This window comes from Homalodisca vitripennis, chromosome 7 (genome assembly GCF_021130785.1).
Source record: "Homalodisca vitripennis isolate AUS2020 chromosome 7, UT_GWSS_2.1, whole genome shotgun sequence".
In the NCBI taxonomy this organism is placed as follows: domain Eukaryota; kingdom Metazoa; phylum Arthropoda; class Insecta; order Hemiptera; family Cicadellidae; genus Homalodisca; species Homalodisca vitripennis.
In genome coordinates this window covers 56,971,798-56,986,046 of record NC_060213.1, presented here as the reverse complement: position 1 = coordinate 56,986,046, position 14,249 = coordinate 56,971,798, and the positions used below count along the sequence as shown (strand labels likewise).

Sequence of the window (14,249 nt, the reverse complement as noted above, 5' to 3'; positions counted from 1 at the left end):
TATTTGGCCAAAATAATCTTGTACTACGGTATATAAAATATTATCGAAATACGAAACGTCAAAATTAGCGACGCTGTGGCACTCAAAGGGTTAATTAATCATAACCATCGATATAATAAATCGATACTAATTAATTATTTTCAAAAATTAACTTAAATAATCTATATCAACAGCTGTAAACACTTTTAAATAATACACGTAAGGTAATATTTCAATTTTACATAAGTAACTTTATTATTAACCGTATAAGTGGCAAGCGCCGTCTGAGACGTATGATTCACGCCGCCGCGAAGTGGCAAGTGCCGTCACAGCCGTCGCTTCACATTTAAGTCTGTTGCTCCACAACCATCCATTATTTTTAGGCCTAGTTTGAACTATCGTATTCTCTATGAAATTTCCTATATATATATCATATATTATAGTGTGTATTGATGTTACTAATGTTTGCTGGCCTAAATGAATCCAACAGTTTTCGTTTGACCTGGCGGCAGACGAGAGAACAGCTGTCTACTCGTCTCGTCACTGTTTTGTTTGGCGACTTTGCGTACTGTTATTGTCAGTATATTATTGTTTATCGCGTTGTTTGTGTTACCGGTAAATGGTTAGGTTATTCGTTCGTTATGGAAAATGTTGGGGTACTTTGGGATTATACCGACCACACCAGTATGAGGAGCACAAACATATAAATTTATAGAAAAAAACATTATAGAACGAAAAAGCAACTCTTCAATTAAAAAATTACAAACTTACAACGATTATTAATTGTTAATGGGTTTCCTGTGACGCCCAGAATGCAGCAATATCAAGGATGAGTGAGTGTAGTGGATTTCCGCCTTCAGCCACAACTGCCGACCGCCACTAATATTTTAGATTTAGGCAACTAGTCATGATCTTGTAAAAAACGAATGGTCCCCTCTTCGCCCCTGGGTAAATCCCAAATTCTCATAGTGTCACCCATCACTAATCTATTACACACACAGTAAAACACGAAAGTACAAGAATGCGGCGCACCAGCTGAACGGGCAGCGAGATTCTGTAATCCCGTTATCTACTAGACCGCTCGACTTTGACCTCTGTCTGAGGATGGGGAGGGGTTTGCGATAAGACAATTCCTGTTTGATATTTACGAAATATACTGTGCTATGACAAACTAAGCCACTATTATAGGCCCTACACTACTGGGAGGAAAAGACAAGCCCTAGTGACTAGTGACTCGGACTAAAAAAAAAAAAAAAAAAAAAAAAAAAAAAAAAAAATTGTACATTGATTTAGTTTTTCCCTTCTTACTTTTTTGTTCTTGTAAATAGAAAAAAAATTCATAGGTAGTAATTTGTTTAGAATAAAATTGTGTATATTCTGTGAATATGACATTATTTTGTAGCTCCAGTAGTTTCAAAGTGATGGACAGTAGAACTTAAAAATTATTTTTTCTAAAAGAAAATCTTTACACACCTACAATGATATTCATCTGAAAATAAAAATAAGGAACCAAATATCATATTTATTCTTATTCTATAGTTCATAAGGAATACAAAAATATATAATGTTGCTAGGTTATCACTTATACAATATTTTCTGAAAATAAGTTTAACGATCACGGCAGTTTATCCGAAAACGGCCTGCCACTGAGACCACAAATGACCGCCACTTAAAGGGTTAAAATTGGCAGTAAATTTTAGAAAACTACACAAAATTGCTTTGAAAGATGATAAGACGTGTTTTCTTGGCTTCAACATGTTGGACTCGTACCGAAAAACCCATTATGTGAAATTTGTGGGAAAGAAACAACTGTAACTGTGAGAGGAGCAAATATGGTCGTTTTCAGTTTTCTTAATTTTGGTTATAATAATTTGATCACTGTAAATATTAAATTCATATTTTAATTTAAAACATATGATTGTTATTGAAGACTATAGATACTTTTATATCGATTGATAGTCTAGGATATGATATGCGAATACTAGGTATCGATGATTACATTCTTTGATATAAAAGACCGGGTCCGCTTATCATACCCTACCTGGTGTTGACAAACAACAGTATTTCCTTTCTCTAGCAGCCACTACTTAAATACCACATACATGGTTTAACTAATATATATATTAGATTATAGAAAGTAATACAATTTTGATTGTAAGCAGTGTAGTACTAACAAATCCTTCACAAGGTAAACGTGTGACAGCATTTAAATCGTTCTAATAGATGATTCAATATTTTCGATCGCTTGAGTGTTGGATGCGTATTATACTGTAGCCATCTATTTTAATACTTTCCACGCTAAAATTAGACATTAAATATATCTAATTTTTAGGATAAGTGTCCACCACCACAATTGAATCATTGATATTTATAACGAAACTAAAATATCTAACTGAAATATGTTACAAGTACAGGTATATCAGATTATAGTTAGTCTTTGTTCAGCTGTTTCTATCGCTAAGTAAAATAAGTGGCCATCGTGGCAATAAAATCATCGATGTTCATGGTTATCTCTTAACTACCAAAAGTAAAATGTGAAACTGAATTTCATAATTGTATTAATTATGATTATATTTTAAGTTACAGTATTTTTCAATTGTTTTGAATCTAAAATTAGCAATTCTCTTAATGATAAATTATAAACTATCTAGGCTAGATGTATTTATTAAATATAACTTAACCCTTTAAGCGTCATGAAAAATTAGACCTGATCTTTGATAAAGTTACAATTTTTTTTAATTTCCAATGTGTAAAGTTAAATTTTTTTCGTTTCTGTATGTCAATATAGAGTTATTTAAAGATGAATAAAATTTGTATAGCCCTTTTTGGATTTCCTAGGCTAATTTTTAACTTTTGAGAATATCGTACAATAGCAGTGTAATTGTCACCAATATCTTTTTATTTATTCAGCAAGTATAGGAATGAAACACAGTTTTATAGATAAACATATACTATATTACAAACCAATAAAATTAGAAAAATACAAAAGTAGACAGAGTGTTTATTTGGTGGCGGGCTGTCACGACTGACATTCCGCGCGTCTCCCGCAAGCCACTGTTATCGCGTGGACTTTGAACCTTCTTATTGCTCGGCAACCTGTAGGACAGCCTTGCTGGGATTGAATTATGTTTCTTGCTTTCTGATAACATCCTTATGACCGTAGTAAAATATGAAAAAGTTTGGGGTTGACCAAGTAATTGCTCAAAATTACCGAATCTTCAAGTTTCGAATCGTTTGGATTCGCCATTCACACGAATAATGGTAAAAAAACACTAAATAAATACTGGAAACTGCTGTATATAATATGAATAATTTACTTTAAAAAGAATAGGACACAACAGAAAATTAGCGATAACCAAAATACATATGCGTGTACCGGACGCTTCCCACTAACTAACTGGCTAGATGCCTTGACGGGAGCTCCCGTCAATGACTTTGTGAAAAGCGCGGGGCCACGCCCGCTAGACAGTGTTTGGCCAATTAGAAGCAACTGCCACTCCCATTGTAACAGAATTCGAGGCGGGACAACCCGTCTGTATGTCGCATGACTACTAGAACCATCTAGTAGCAAAATATTCAACTAACATAGCAGTAAGAAAATAAAGAATGCAAAATCGCGGATCCACGGCAATGACGTTTTGAGCTTGTAGTGGCCCTCCGCGGATCCGCGTCAATAACGCTGGAAAGGTTAAGGTGTTTGTGATTAGAAGTGATTGTTTTTATTAACATTTATGGCATTTAGAAAAACAACATTTATGGCATTTAGAGGTATTGGAAAGATGGCAGAAAATAAATAAAATAAATTATTAATAAAAACATTGAATGAAATTGACATACTACTGGTAAATCTCTTGTCAATTTTTAGGTATGGTTGGAAACACTTAAAAATTGTTCTATTCATTAAAAAAAAAAAAAAAAAAAAAAAAAAAAAAAAAAAAAAAAAAAAAAAAAAGATGATTCTGAATCCTCAACCGGTTTAAGGATTGAATTTTCTACAATTATCAACTGTCCCACATATACCAATATGGCATACATAACTATCCATATAGCAGTGTATAATGAATTATTTACAAATTTGTATAAATAACCTTAAAAAATGGCCAAAATAGTTATTTGAAATTAATCATTAAAGATTGTTTTAAATATATTGAATAACAATATGGTTAAAAATTAATTCAAATGAAGTGCAATCATTTGTATTGTATTTGAGTAATGGTCAGAAGTACAATGGTGATGAACATGCGTTATTTCTGTCACGAGCTGGCAGGCATATTTATCCTTCAGAATAGCAAAAAACAACTAATGTTACATGGTTTGTTTGTTTTTTTTTCTTTTAATTAAATAAACACCATTTTTAATTTTGTAAATAGTAACATTTTCATATACGAATAACAAACAATTAAAAAGTCATCAACTCTTAAAGAAAAGTGTTAACTTTTTGGAAAAAATTAGTTGTTTTAATTTATTTTTTCAAATGGATTTGAGTAACGTAGTACCAGTGGAGGGAAGCGGTCAGTGACTGCTGAGCGACGCCATTTTATTGGTTTGAGCGTCCAGTTTTAGTAGCAATGGAGCAGTGGAACATGCAGCATTGCGTGTTCTCTGTTGAACACTATTTAAAATCAAATGAGTCTGTCATCACTGTTCAACGAAAATTTTGTTTACAGTTTAATGTCGCGCGTAATGGTTTGGTACCTGATCGCAACTCGATACTTCGTTGGGTTAACTTGTTTCGTACAACAGGATCAGTGTTGAAGAGTAAATTGACTGGTCGCCCTCGTACGGCGCGAACTCCATAAAAAGTTGAACCTGTCAGAGCCTCAGTTATTGAAAGTCTTCACCCCTCGACTAGACGGCATGCTCTGACCTTGGGGATATCACGTCGATCCCTACAGCACATCCTGACATGTACGTTACAATTCCACCCTTACAAGATAATGATTGTTCAGAAGCTCCATGAACGTGACTTTCACGAACAAAGAGTTTTTTACGAGAGAATGCTTGATGTCGTTGGATATGACAATAATGTTGTAATGCTGAGTGATGAAGCTCATTTCCACTTGAATGGCTAAGTAAACAAGCAGAATTGCCGCTACTGGGCAGCTCACAACCCACAGGAAATGCATCAAAAACCACTGTATTGTCCTAAAGTAACAGTATGGTGTGGGGTCTCTAAAATTGGCATCGTTGGACCTTATTTTTTTTGAAGAGCATGGCCAAACTGTCACTGTTAATTCTGAACGTTATGTGACAATGCTACGCACATTTTTGCAGCCAAATCTTGAAGCTTTGGAGGTCGATATGGAACAAACATGGTTTCAACATGATGGAGCCACAGCCCACACGAGTAATCAATCTATGGCTTTCGTTCGAGGAGTGTTTCCTGGTCACATGATTTCACGTTTCGGCGATCTCCATTGGTCTGCACGTTCGCCAGATTTGACGCCATGCGACTTCTTTTTATGGGGACACCTAAAATTCAAAGTTTACCGTCATAAACCTCGGTCACTCGAAGAATTGAAGGCTGCAATAAGTGAAGAAATTGCCGCTGTATCACAGGACACTTTGAACAAAGTTATAAAAGAGATTTCTAATGTGTATTCATGCAGGAGGACGCCATCTTTCCGATGTTATTTTTAAAAATTAGTTAAGTGTTTTATAATTGTTAACACCCGACTCTCTAATTGGGTTGATTGATGATTGTTTTGGTGTAATTAAAATTCACCAACTTATAGCCTTTTAAAATCCATGTGTTCTTTTTGTGCCACCCTGTATATATATGTATATATATATATTTTTTTTTTCAGGAAGTGTAGTTGATACTGTAATATAGCTTGTCTTAGGGTTAGAACTATAATTATTAAGCAAATCGGAATGTTTTTTTAAAAATGTTAAATTGTGCCATATAACTTATTGTGACTAAATAGTAATTTCATGCATGTATAGTTCAAGGAATTGGTGGCCAAGAAATTCAACGCCCAGCCTGAACAGCTCTGCTTGATATTCGCGGGGAAGATTATGAAGGATCCAGAGACACTGGCTACTCATAAGGTGAAGGATGGACTCACTGTGCACCTGGTGATAAAGACAAATACTAGAACTGCGGAACAGCCGCCTGCTGCTGCAAACACCACTACAGCGAACAGGCCTGGTGAGATATAATAAACACTTCATGTCTAGGTTTTTAAACTTATTAATTTTGAACTCTTGTTTAAAGCCTCCTCTCTCCAAAGTCTTTTTGCAGACAGATTTGAAATTGAAGTTTTGGAGATTTAATCGCTATGCACATTTCATTCAATATCTAATGTTATGCAACAAAAATTTTAACCCTTAACACGTTCACTGCTAAATATTGGAAAAAAATTTTAGAATATGCTAAAATAAAATATAATTTTTTTACTTACTATATGGTGAGGCCAGTTTTGTAGATAGGAAAGAAGCTGCCAGAAGTTAACCTTGCACCCGGAAGTGACGTCATAAAGTTGTGGGACGCCGGTCACCCATCAGCACTGGTATCCCATGCGCACTGACTAAACTTTTAGGGCTGTTCGTGCTTTTCCTTCACTACATCGTATTGTTTATGACAAAAAAGTCATCAAAATAAAATTAAAAACTAAATAAAACCTATTTACATGTATTTACATCCCTCCCACCACCCTTTCTTCTAAACAGTCCTAAGCATGGTGTTTTTCAAAGCATGCCACAGGACAGAGTGAAGGTTCTCCTGGGCACTGTGCACAAAAGTATGCAGTACGTTTTTCTCTTCCTTCACTGTGGCAGACTCTGCAACGTTTTCTCTTCTGCCGATTCCTGTTGTCCTTCCCTTCAATCAAGGAGACAACGTGCAGTGCCTTCTCATTGCTTCGGCGAGGACGTTCTGGGGCTTGTAGCTCTTTCTCAGGGACAAGGGATTCGATGACAGCTAGCCTGAAGTCATAAAGATTCATTGTTTCTTGGGGATTGGAAAGGTTGTACAGCTTCAAGGCGTTCACCAGTGCCATCTGCATTATGTGTACAAAGATCTTTTTGTACCACCTCAGCGTTTTTCTTTCGCATGGATAGTACGCTAGCATTTGATCTGCCCTATCCACTCCCTTCATAAATGTGTTATATTTCACAATGGGCAGGGGTTTTACTCTAGCTACTCCATGGCGATTCCGTGATTCAACCATGTTGTTTTCAAACTCTGTAGTGATGTATGTCACTACACGCTTGTCCTTCCACTTGGCAACAGTGACTTGTTCTGCACTCCGAGCAATTGTCTCACCTTTTTTTACTTTGGCTGATTTTACCTCATCTGGCAGGTACTTTCTGTCTGCTCTAAGTGTGCCAGTACAATACGTCTTCTTCCTAAGCAGTTGGTAGGCCAAAGGAAAGCTATTGTAAAAATTATCCATGTACAACGAGTGACCATGGTTGAGCTTCCCTCTCATAAGATGTAGTACTACCTTTGTGGCATGACCTTTCCCACCTAAGTCACTGAGAGATCCTGAGTAGACAAGAAAACGAAGTATGAGACCACCAGGTTCACAAAGAGTGTACAGTTTGATGCCATACTTGTGGCGCTTTCCTTTGATGTACTGTCGGAAAATCAACCGACCGCGCCACAAAACCATAGCCTCATCCAAAGAAAGTTCTTTGCCTGGATAGTAAACATCATCCATCTTTTTGTTGAAGTGGTCAACTAGCATCCTTACTTTTGACAAACGGTCTTCCTGTACACCTTGAGCTACATTTTGATGATGTGAGAAATGAATGCATCGTAATATAATCAAAAACCGATCACGGCTCATATGGTCACGGAAGCAATTCAAGTTGAACATTCGATGGGTTTTCCAGTAGTCATTGAGGCGGTTCAGTTTGAACGTACCAGTGTGAAGCAATAGGCCTATGAACTTTTTTAGTTCGTCTAAAGTTAAGTCCTTCCATCTGTGAATACGTGATCGTGGCTCAGTGGAAGGCCCAAAAAACAAGTCAAAAGCGTACCTGTTTGTATCTGCTACGATACTTTCCAGCAGCTGATCGTCAACCAAAAGCAAAAACCAATCTACCGGCTTATTTTCTCTTGGCGTAGGGACTAATAGTTCATTTTGTTTTGTGAAAGGAATAACTGTAGGGGGTTGTAGCTGTGCAGACCATGCAGGGTTTAGTGGAAAAGTTCCGTCATCATCCAAGTCACTTTCGGAATCGGTATCACTTTCCTGCACGGAACTGTCTGATTCATTGTCAAGGTCATTGTCTATAACCTCCCGTTCAATCTGTGAGTCACTGAGTCCGGCAGCCATTGTTATAGTCACAAGTATTTGTAGGAAGTATAAAAAAACTACATAGCAAATAACAAATATAACAACAAACACACGACACACTTCACGACACTAGCAACGAACAAAGAAAGGCGCCAGCGGGACACGAACAGTGCAGTGTAAACAAAGATGGCGGTTTCAACACGCGCACAAATAATCGCCTTCCTTGTACGGAGCCTGAGCAGGCACTAAACGACCAACGTAGTGATGGTGTGATGGGACGCCGGGCACCCATGCGCATGCGCAAATGGATTGGTATGGGACGCCGGCGTCCCACGCGCAGTGAACGTGTTAAAGAGCCAGTCCATTATGACCAGACACAAAAATTGTAAAAAAAACCTTTTTTTTAAATTTATAAATACTTTTTGTTGTTGTTTGTTTTTCAATAATCCATTTTATTCAATTGACGAGTTTTTAAATATGGATGTCAATATTCAGTTTTAATCATTGGAGTTTTATTTTAAAATATATGTTTATTTTACAACTGTAAGGTAAATGTTTTTGAGTCTCTTAAATCTGTTTCGTGGTTTTCAATGATAGTTTGTTGCTATATTAGTATGTTTTATACTAAAAGTGTATTGACAATGCCTATTTCATTGTATATATGATCAATGGCAATAAACATCTTATGTTATATTTTGAATCTTTAGGTATATTACTATAAAAGATATTACATTTTTTACTCTTGTGGTAAAGTTAATAACTACTTAATAGGTATTTAAATTTATTTAATGTAGACATCAATATCCATAAAGACACTGGATGCTATCTTGTTTAATTAGAAAAATAATTATAAAAATTGGTTATATTAGTTTACCATCAAAATATTGTATCTGTGTTATATCACTGAATATTTTACATTAAAAATCTACTTTGGAATAACAAACTTCAACATAATTATCTGGGTGGAGGCTGGATTTTATCTGGTTTGGTTTGGTTAAATTTGTAATTATTTGTAACACACAAAATAAAACACTAATAATCATGAACTATAGAATAAAACTTGCTTGGTAAACACAGAAAGTAAACAATCAATAAATAACCATACTGGTGTTTATAGACAAATTCCACATCAGGGGACAATTGAAAATGAACAGCTGTTGCTATATCTTTCTATGGATCGGTAATCATTGGAAACAGCAGTGAAATCTGCTTTGTTTTGCCCAGATTGTAGAAATGGAGGTCTAACTACTCTCTGTACATTTTTTACATCTAATACTTTTTTTTTTTCGAGAGAGAGAGTGTTCGGCATCTATAACTGCTATCATGTTTTAGCAATCAACTTGGTCATCTACATAGACACTAGCTATGCTTGAAGAATTAGTAATTTACAGTAAAGACCAATTTACAATTGTACAATATAGGGAATTTTATTTTGTCAAAAATATTAACCCTTTGAGTGCCGTAGCGTTTTGCTATATGGTATACATAAAATGCCGAGCGAAAATGCCTGATTCTGCAAGGGTCTGGTTAAAAATTCATAACAAATTTATTTATTGGTATAATGTCATGGGTTTTTGTTTTTTTTTTTTAGATAAATATATTTTCTTTATAAATATAATACATTGATCACTTTTTTAACGGTTTTATACAAATAAAAAAATCATTTACAAAAACTTTATGAGCAAGAACATTTAGTTTTTTATTTTGACACAACTTAATGTTATTGAAATATTTTATTTTTTCACTTTTAGTTATTCTATCTTATACTCCATTTAATTCTTTACAAAAAGACATAAAAACATTTTTTTATACTTATAAATAAAGTTTGGAAAATAAATATGAAAATATGAACCACTGCAAAACTAGAAATTTTCTAACCTAACCTAACACTTTGTATATTGTCTACACTGATAATGCTTAAATCTAATGCCTGCAATACTAAGTCTTTATTGTCAGCAATGTTTTTATGACTCATTGTTTATAAATATCACTGAACAAACATAAAAACTATACAAAAGTATTTAGTAAAATACTAGATGCTTACGATCGCCGTAACTCGCGGCCGTCATTGTTCTACTTACACACAGACTAGAACAACATACACAAACGAAATAATTCGAAGATACTAACACTACAAACCCATTTACACTTAAAAGCTTTCAATATCATTTGTGAAATAAACAGTAGCGCAAACAAAATACGTGACGGCTCGTCTGCAAAGCGGCAGATTCTAAACGCGACTGACTTTACACTTTATAACCGCCGTAAAAATCTGAATCTAACTAAAATGCAACAAAACCTACATCAAAAGTTACGTTGAAGCCTTTGGAACGCGTATGTATAGTCATTGAGCCAATTTAGATAAATACTATATAAAATATAAGCGTTATTGCAGAAGTCGCTAACAGCGATTCTGGCATTTCTTGCAAAAATGCGGGATTGCTGACAGCGATGCTCCGGCACTCAAAGGGTTAATATCTTCACCTGCTTTGAATGAGAATAAACATTTATTTTAAATATTATTAATTACTTTTAATTATTTAGTAAAAATATTGTGGCAAACATTTACCAAAAAGTGTTATAATTGATTGGCAATACATTCAGCAACTTTATAAAATATAATGAGTAATTTTCAGTTTGTTGGCAATATATATCAGTATATATTTTTATTTGATCAACTTCTGATGTTCAAGAAGTGATTCAGTAGTTTATCTTGTGCATGTATATTGTATTAGTAGATAATATATTTGAATACAAATGATATAATTGTTCTTCTAATTATTTTATTTTATAAAATTCTGACAAATTGCATAGTGGAGTAAAATTTAAGAAAGTATTGAATGTAATATTTAGAAAGATTAGTTCTTTACAATTCCTTATGTATGTAATACGTTATGGCTTAGTTACACATATTAAATAATTATTTTCAGAAATCCAATCATATCAACCAATACTGATAATAATACGTAAATCACTGTGACGATTAGATCGACCCATGTTTCAGAGTTGAATTAATCAGATTGTAGTGGTTAAACCCTTGTAGTGCCAACATCCGTATATATGGACATCATGAAAACTATTGAAGAATGCTGACCTCATCGTATACAGACATTCACAGAGAGAATTCTAAAGTGATCATTTTTAACGTATAATACATTTTTGGTATATAAAAAATCAGAATTAACCAATTTACAAGAAAAAAATATGTTTTGTAAGATTAATTATCTGTTTATTTTTAAATTTAGTGTAAACAAGACAAAACAGTAGAGATTTGGCTTTCTAAAAAACAATGTAATTTGCATTTGTATAATTTTTAAAATAATAATCAAAAGTTTCTATGCTTGTATTCGCTTAATTTTCTCTTGTAAGTGATTTTGAGTTTTATAGTGAAATATTTTTGTCAAAATGCTTTTTTTCATGTGAAACTGTAAGAAGTATGTACTGTCAGTTAACCCTGGAACTGGCAAACGCCCGATATCGGGCGTTTTAATACGTCTTTTATTTCTCAATATTACGTACTTAAAACACGATCAAAGAGTATCGGTATTGATACCAATCGAAAGAGGAAGGTTCAATTTATGTAAATAATACACTAATAAATCATTTATCGTTTCGTTACACGTCCATACCTCTTATAATCTCTGACTGTTTGTTTACATTCTCCAGCGTACCACGCTAGTTGCGCGCGCAGCGATGAGTCAACTGGTTCATTCGGCTATTGTTATTTCGTCAGCTGCATGGTGTCCTGTCTCTTTTATTGTTTGTTTGAGTTCTTTGTAATGATGGTTGTGTTTATTACTCAATAATAGTAAGTTTTTTGTGCGTGTTTACGTAATGGATCGTAATTTCCGCGATCGTCCAAGTGACATTCGAGAACTAGTTGTACATTGATACCAATCGAAAGAGGAAGGTTCAATTTATGTAAATAATACACTAATAAATAATTTTATCGTTTCGTTACACGTCCATACGTTTTGTAATCTCTAAACTGTTTGTTTACATTCTCCCGCATACCGCGCTAGTTGCGTGCGCAGCGATGAGTCAACTGGTTCATTCGGCTATTGTTATTTCGTCACCTGCATGGTGTTTTTTCTGGCTTATTGTTTGTTTGAGGTCGTTGTAATGATGATTGTGTATATTACACAACAATAGTAAGTTTTTTGTGCGTGTTTACATAATGGATCGTAATTTCCGCGATCGTTCAAGTGACATTCGAGAACTAGTTGTACATGAAATAAGCAACGATGAGGATTCCGATTTAGACATTCAATCAGAACATAGTTTAAAAAATATATAATAAAAAATTAAAAAATAGAAAATTAATATAAACTAATAGTTACAAGATTGTACAAATCCAAGTGAGCTTTGAAGTTCTTACTTTTGTTGGTAAGTAGCACTTTCGAATGTCAGTGTATGATTTTTGTATCGTTTACCACATGTAAAAATAAATACCTTATAAACTATGTGTTGTTTTATTTTTACTCAGAATTAAATGCTCTTCCTTTTGTATATTTTGGATTTTGCGTATCACTAACAACAACAATTTTACAAATCAAAAACTTTGAACTAACTTTTCTTTTTTTTTAAAAAACATTTGTTTCCCGAAGAGGTAGATTATAAGGGTATTTTTTTGTTTTAATTATATTATGTGAAAAATGTTCCTTGAACAATGCTGAATAAAGAAATATATAATAAGTTATAGGTACTTTATAGTAAACATGTAATAATAAAATAATTATAAGGCAATGTATGAAGTACTAAAACACTCTGCCACTGAGAGAAATATGACCGCCAGTTCCAGGGTTAATATTTTTTATTTTTAAAAGTACATTATAACTAAAAATAAGATTTGTTTTATAGTTGTTATGAAGGAAATTTTATTTTTCTGGTTATAGACAAAAAAATAGGAAAATATCTCATTATTTGTAATTTTAACAAATTTGTTAAGTAAAACTCTGTAAAATGGCAGAAATATATTGGCATTCTTCAGTAGTACTGGATGGAAAATCCCCAGCATTCTTGGAAATAACTTTTAATTTTTGGCTTGGCACCTAAAGGGTTAAACTGTTTAATTTATAATAAACATATTTTGATTCTCCACTAGGAATACTTTATGTAAAATTTCTTTACAAATTATGATTACAGTTTATTTAAAAGTATACAAAAAGAGTTTCCACACCTATAACTGTTAAATAAATTAGAATGGATGCTCAGAGGCTTTAATGTTTTAATTATGTAAAAATGTAAAATATTTTCCTGTTGTTTGTAGATGTATCAGCAACTCCATTTGGGCTGGGAGTGTTGGGAGGTCTGGGCGGGATGGAAGCTCTGGGAATGGGCTCTGGCAACTTCATGGAGATACAGCAGTCAATGCAGAGAGAGCTTCTGCGAAACCCTGATTTTCTGAGGCAGATGATGGACAATCCACTGGTACAGCAGATCATGGGCGATCCTCAGAACATGCGTCAGCTCATTCTAGCCAACCCTCAGATGCAGGAGTTAATGGAGGTATGTAATGGTACCAAGATTGAAGAGGATTTTGTAACCATTACTCTTAATGGGTTTTAATGTTACTAAATGTAAAAGCAGAAACTAAGTTGATATATTTTTCTTTGAAAATGGTGCTTCTTTAGTTAAGATGAGAACAATTTGTTCATCAGACTTTTTATGCTACTTAGTTAAGAAGAATTATCAGAGGTTCCATTACTTTAAATATGAGTGTAAAATCAATTATTAGGCTGAAATGATGCATGGAAATACTGTTCTTACAGTTAAAATTTTTGGTCATTGTTTAATCAAGTTCTGTATTTGTACTGCTTCTGTGACACGTACATTATTAAATTTATGCAATACTAGACAAGTATTCTATTTGTGGGCAACCAACTATGGTCTTTTTTATGGATAATTTAGAATCATGTATATGGGTCTGAGATTTGTCAAAGCCACTACTGGGTAAACAGGAAAATGTTTTACTCGTTAGAGATAGTAGCTCTGCGATTGTTTTTGGAAAAAGTTTAAAAACAA

General features: G+C 33.9%; 1 protein-coding gene across 1 annotated transcript in view; it reads left to right on the top strand.

The window, feature by feature from the left end:
* LOC124365841 (ubiquilin-1) overlaps nucleotides 1–14,249 on the top strand; it is a 38,176-nt gene that overhangs the window by 3,455 nt on the left and 20,472 nt on the right. Inside the window, exons 2-3 of the mRNA XM_046821895.1 lie at nucleotides 5,926–6,130; nucleotides 13,495–13,733. Of these exons, the coding sequence (XP_046677851.1) occupies nucleotides 5,926–6,130; nucleotides 13,495–13,733 (444 nt within the window). The remainder of the gene's footprint in view (nucleotides 1–5,925; nucleotides 6,131–13,494; nucleotides 13,734–14,249) is intronic.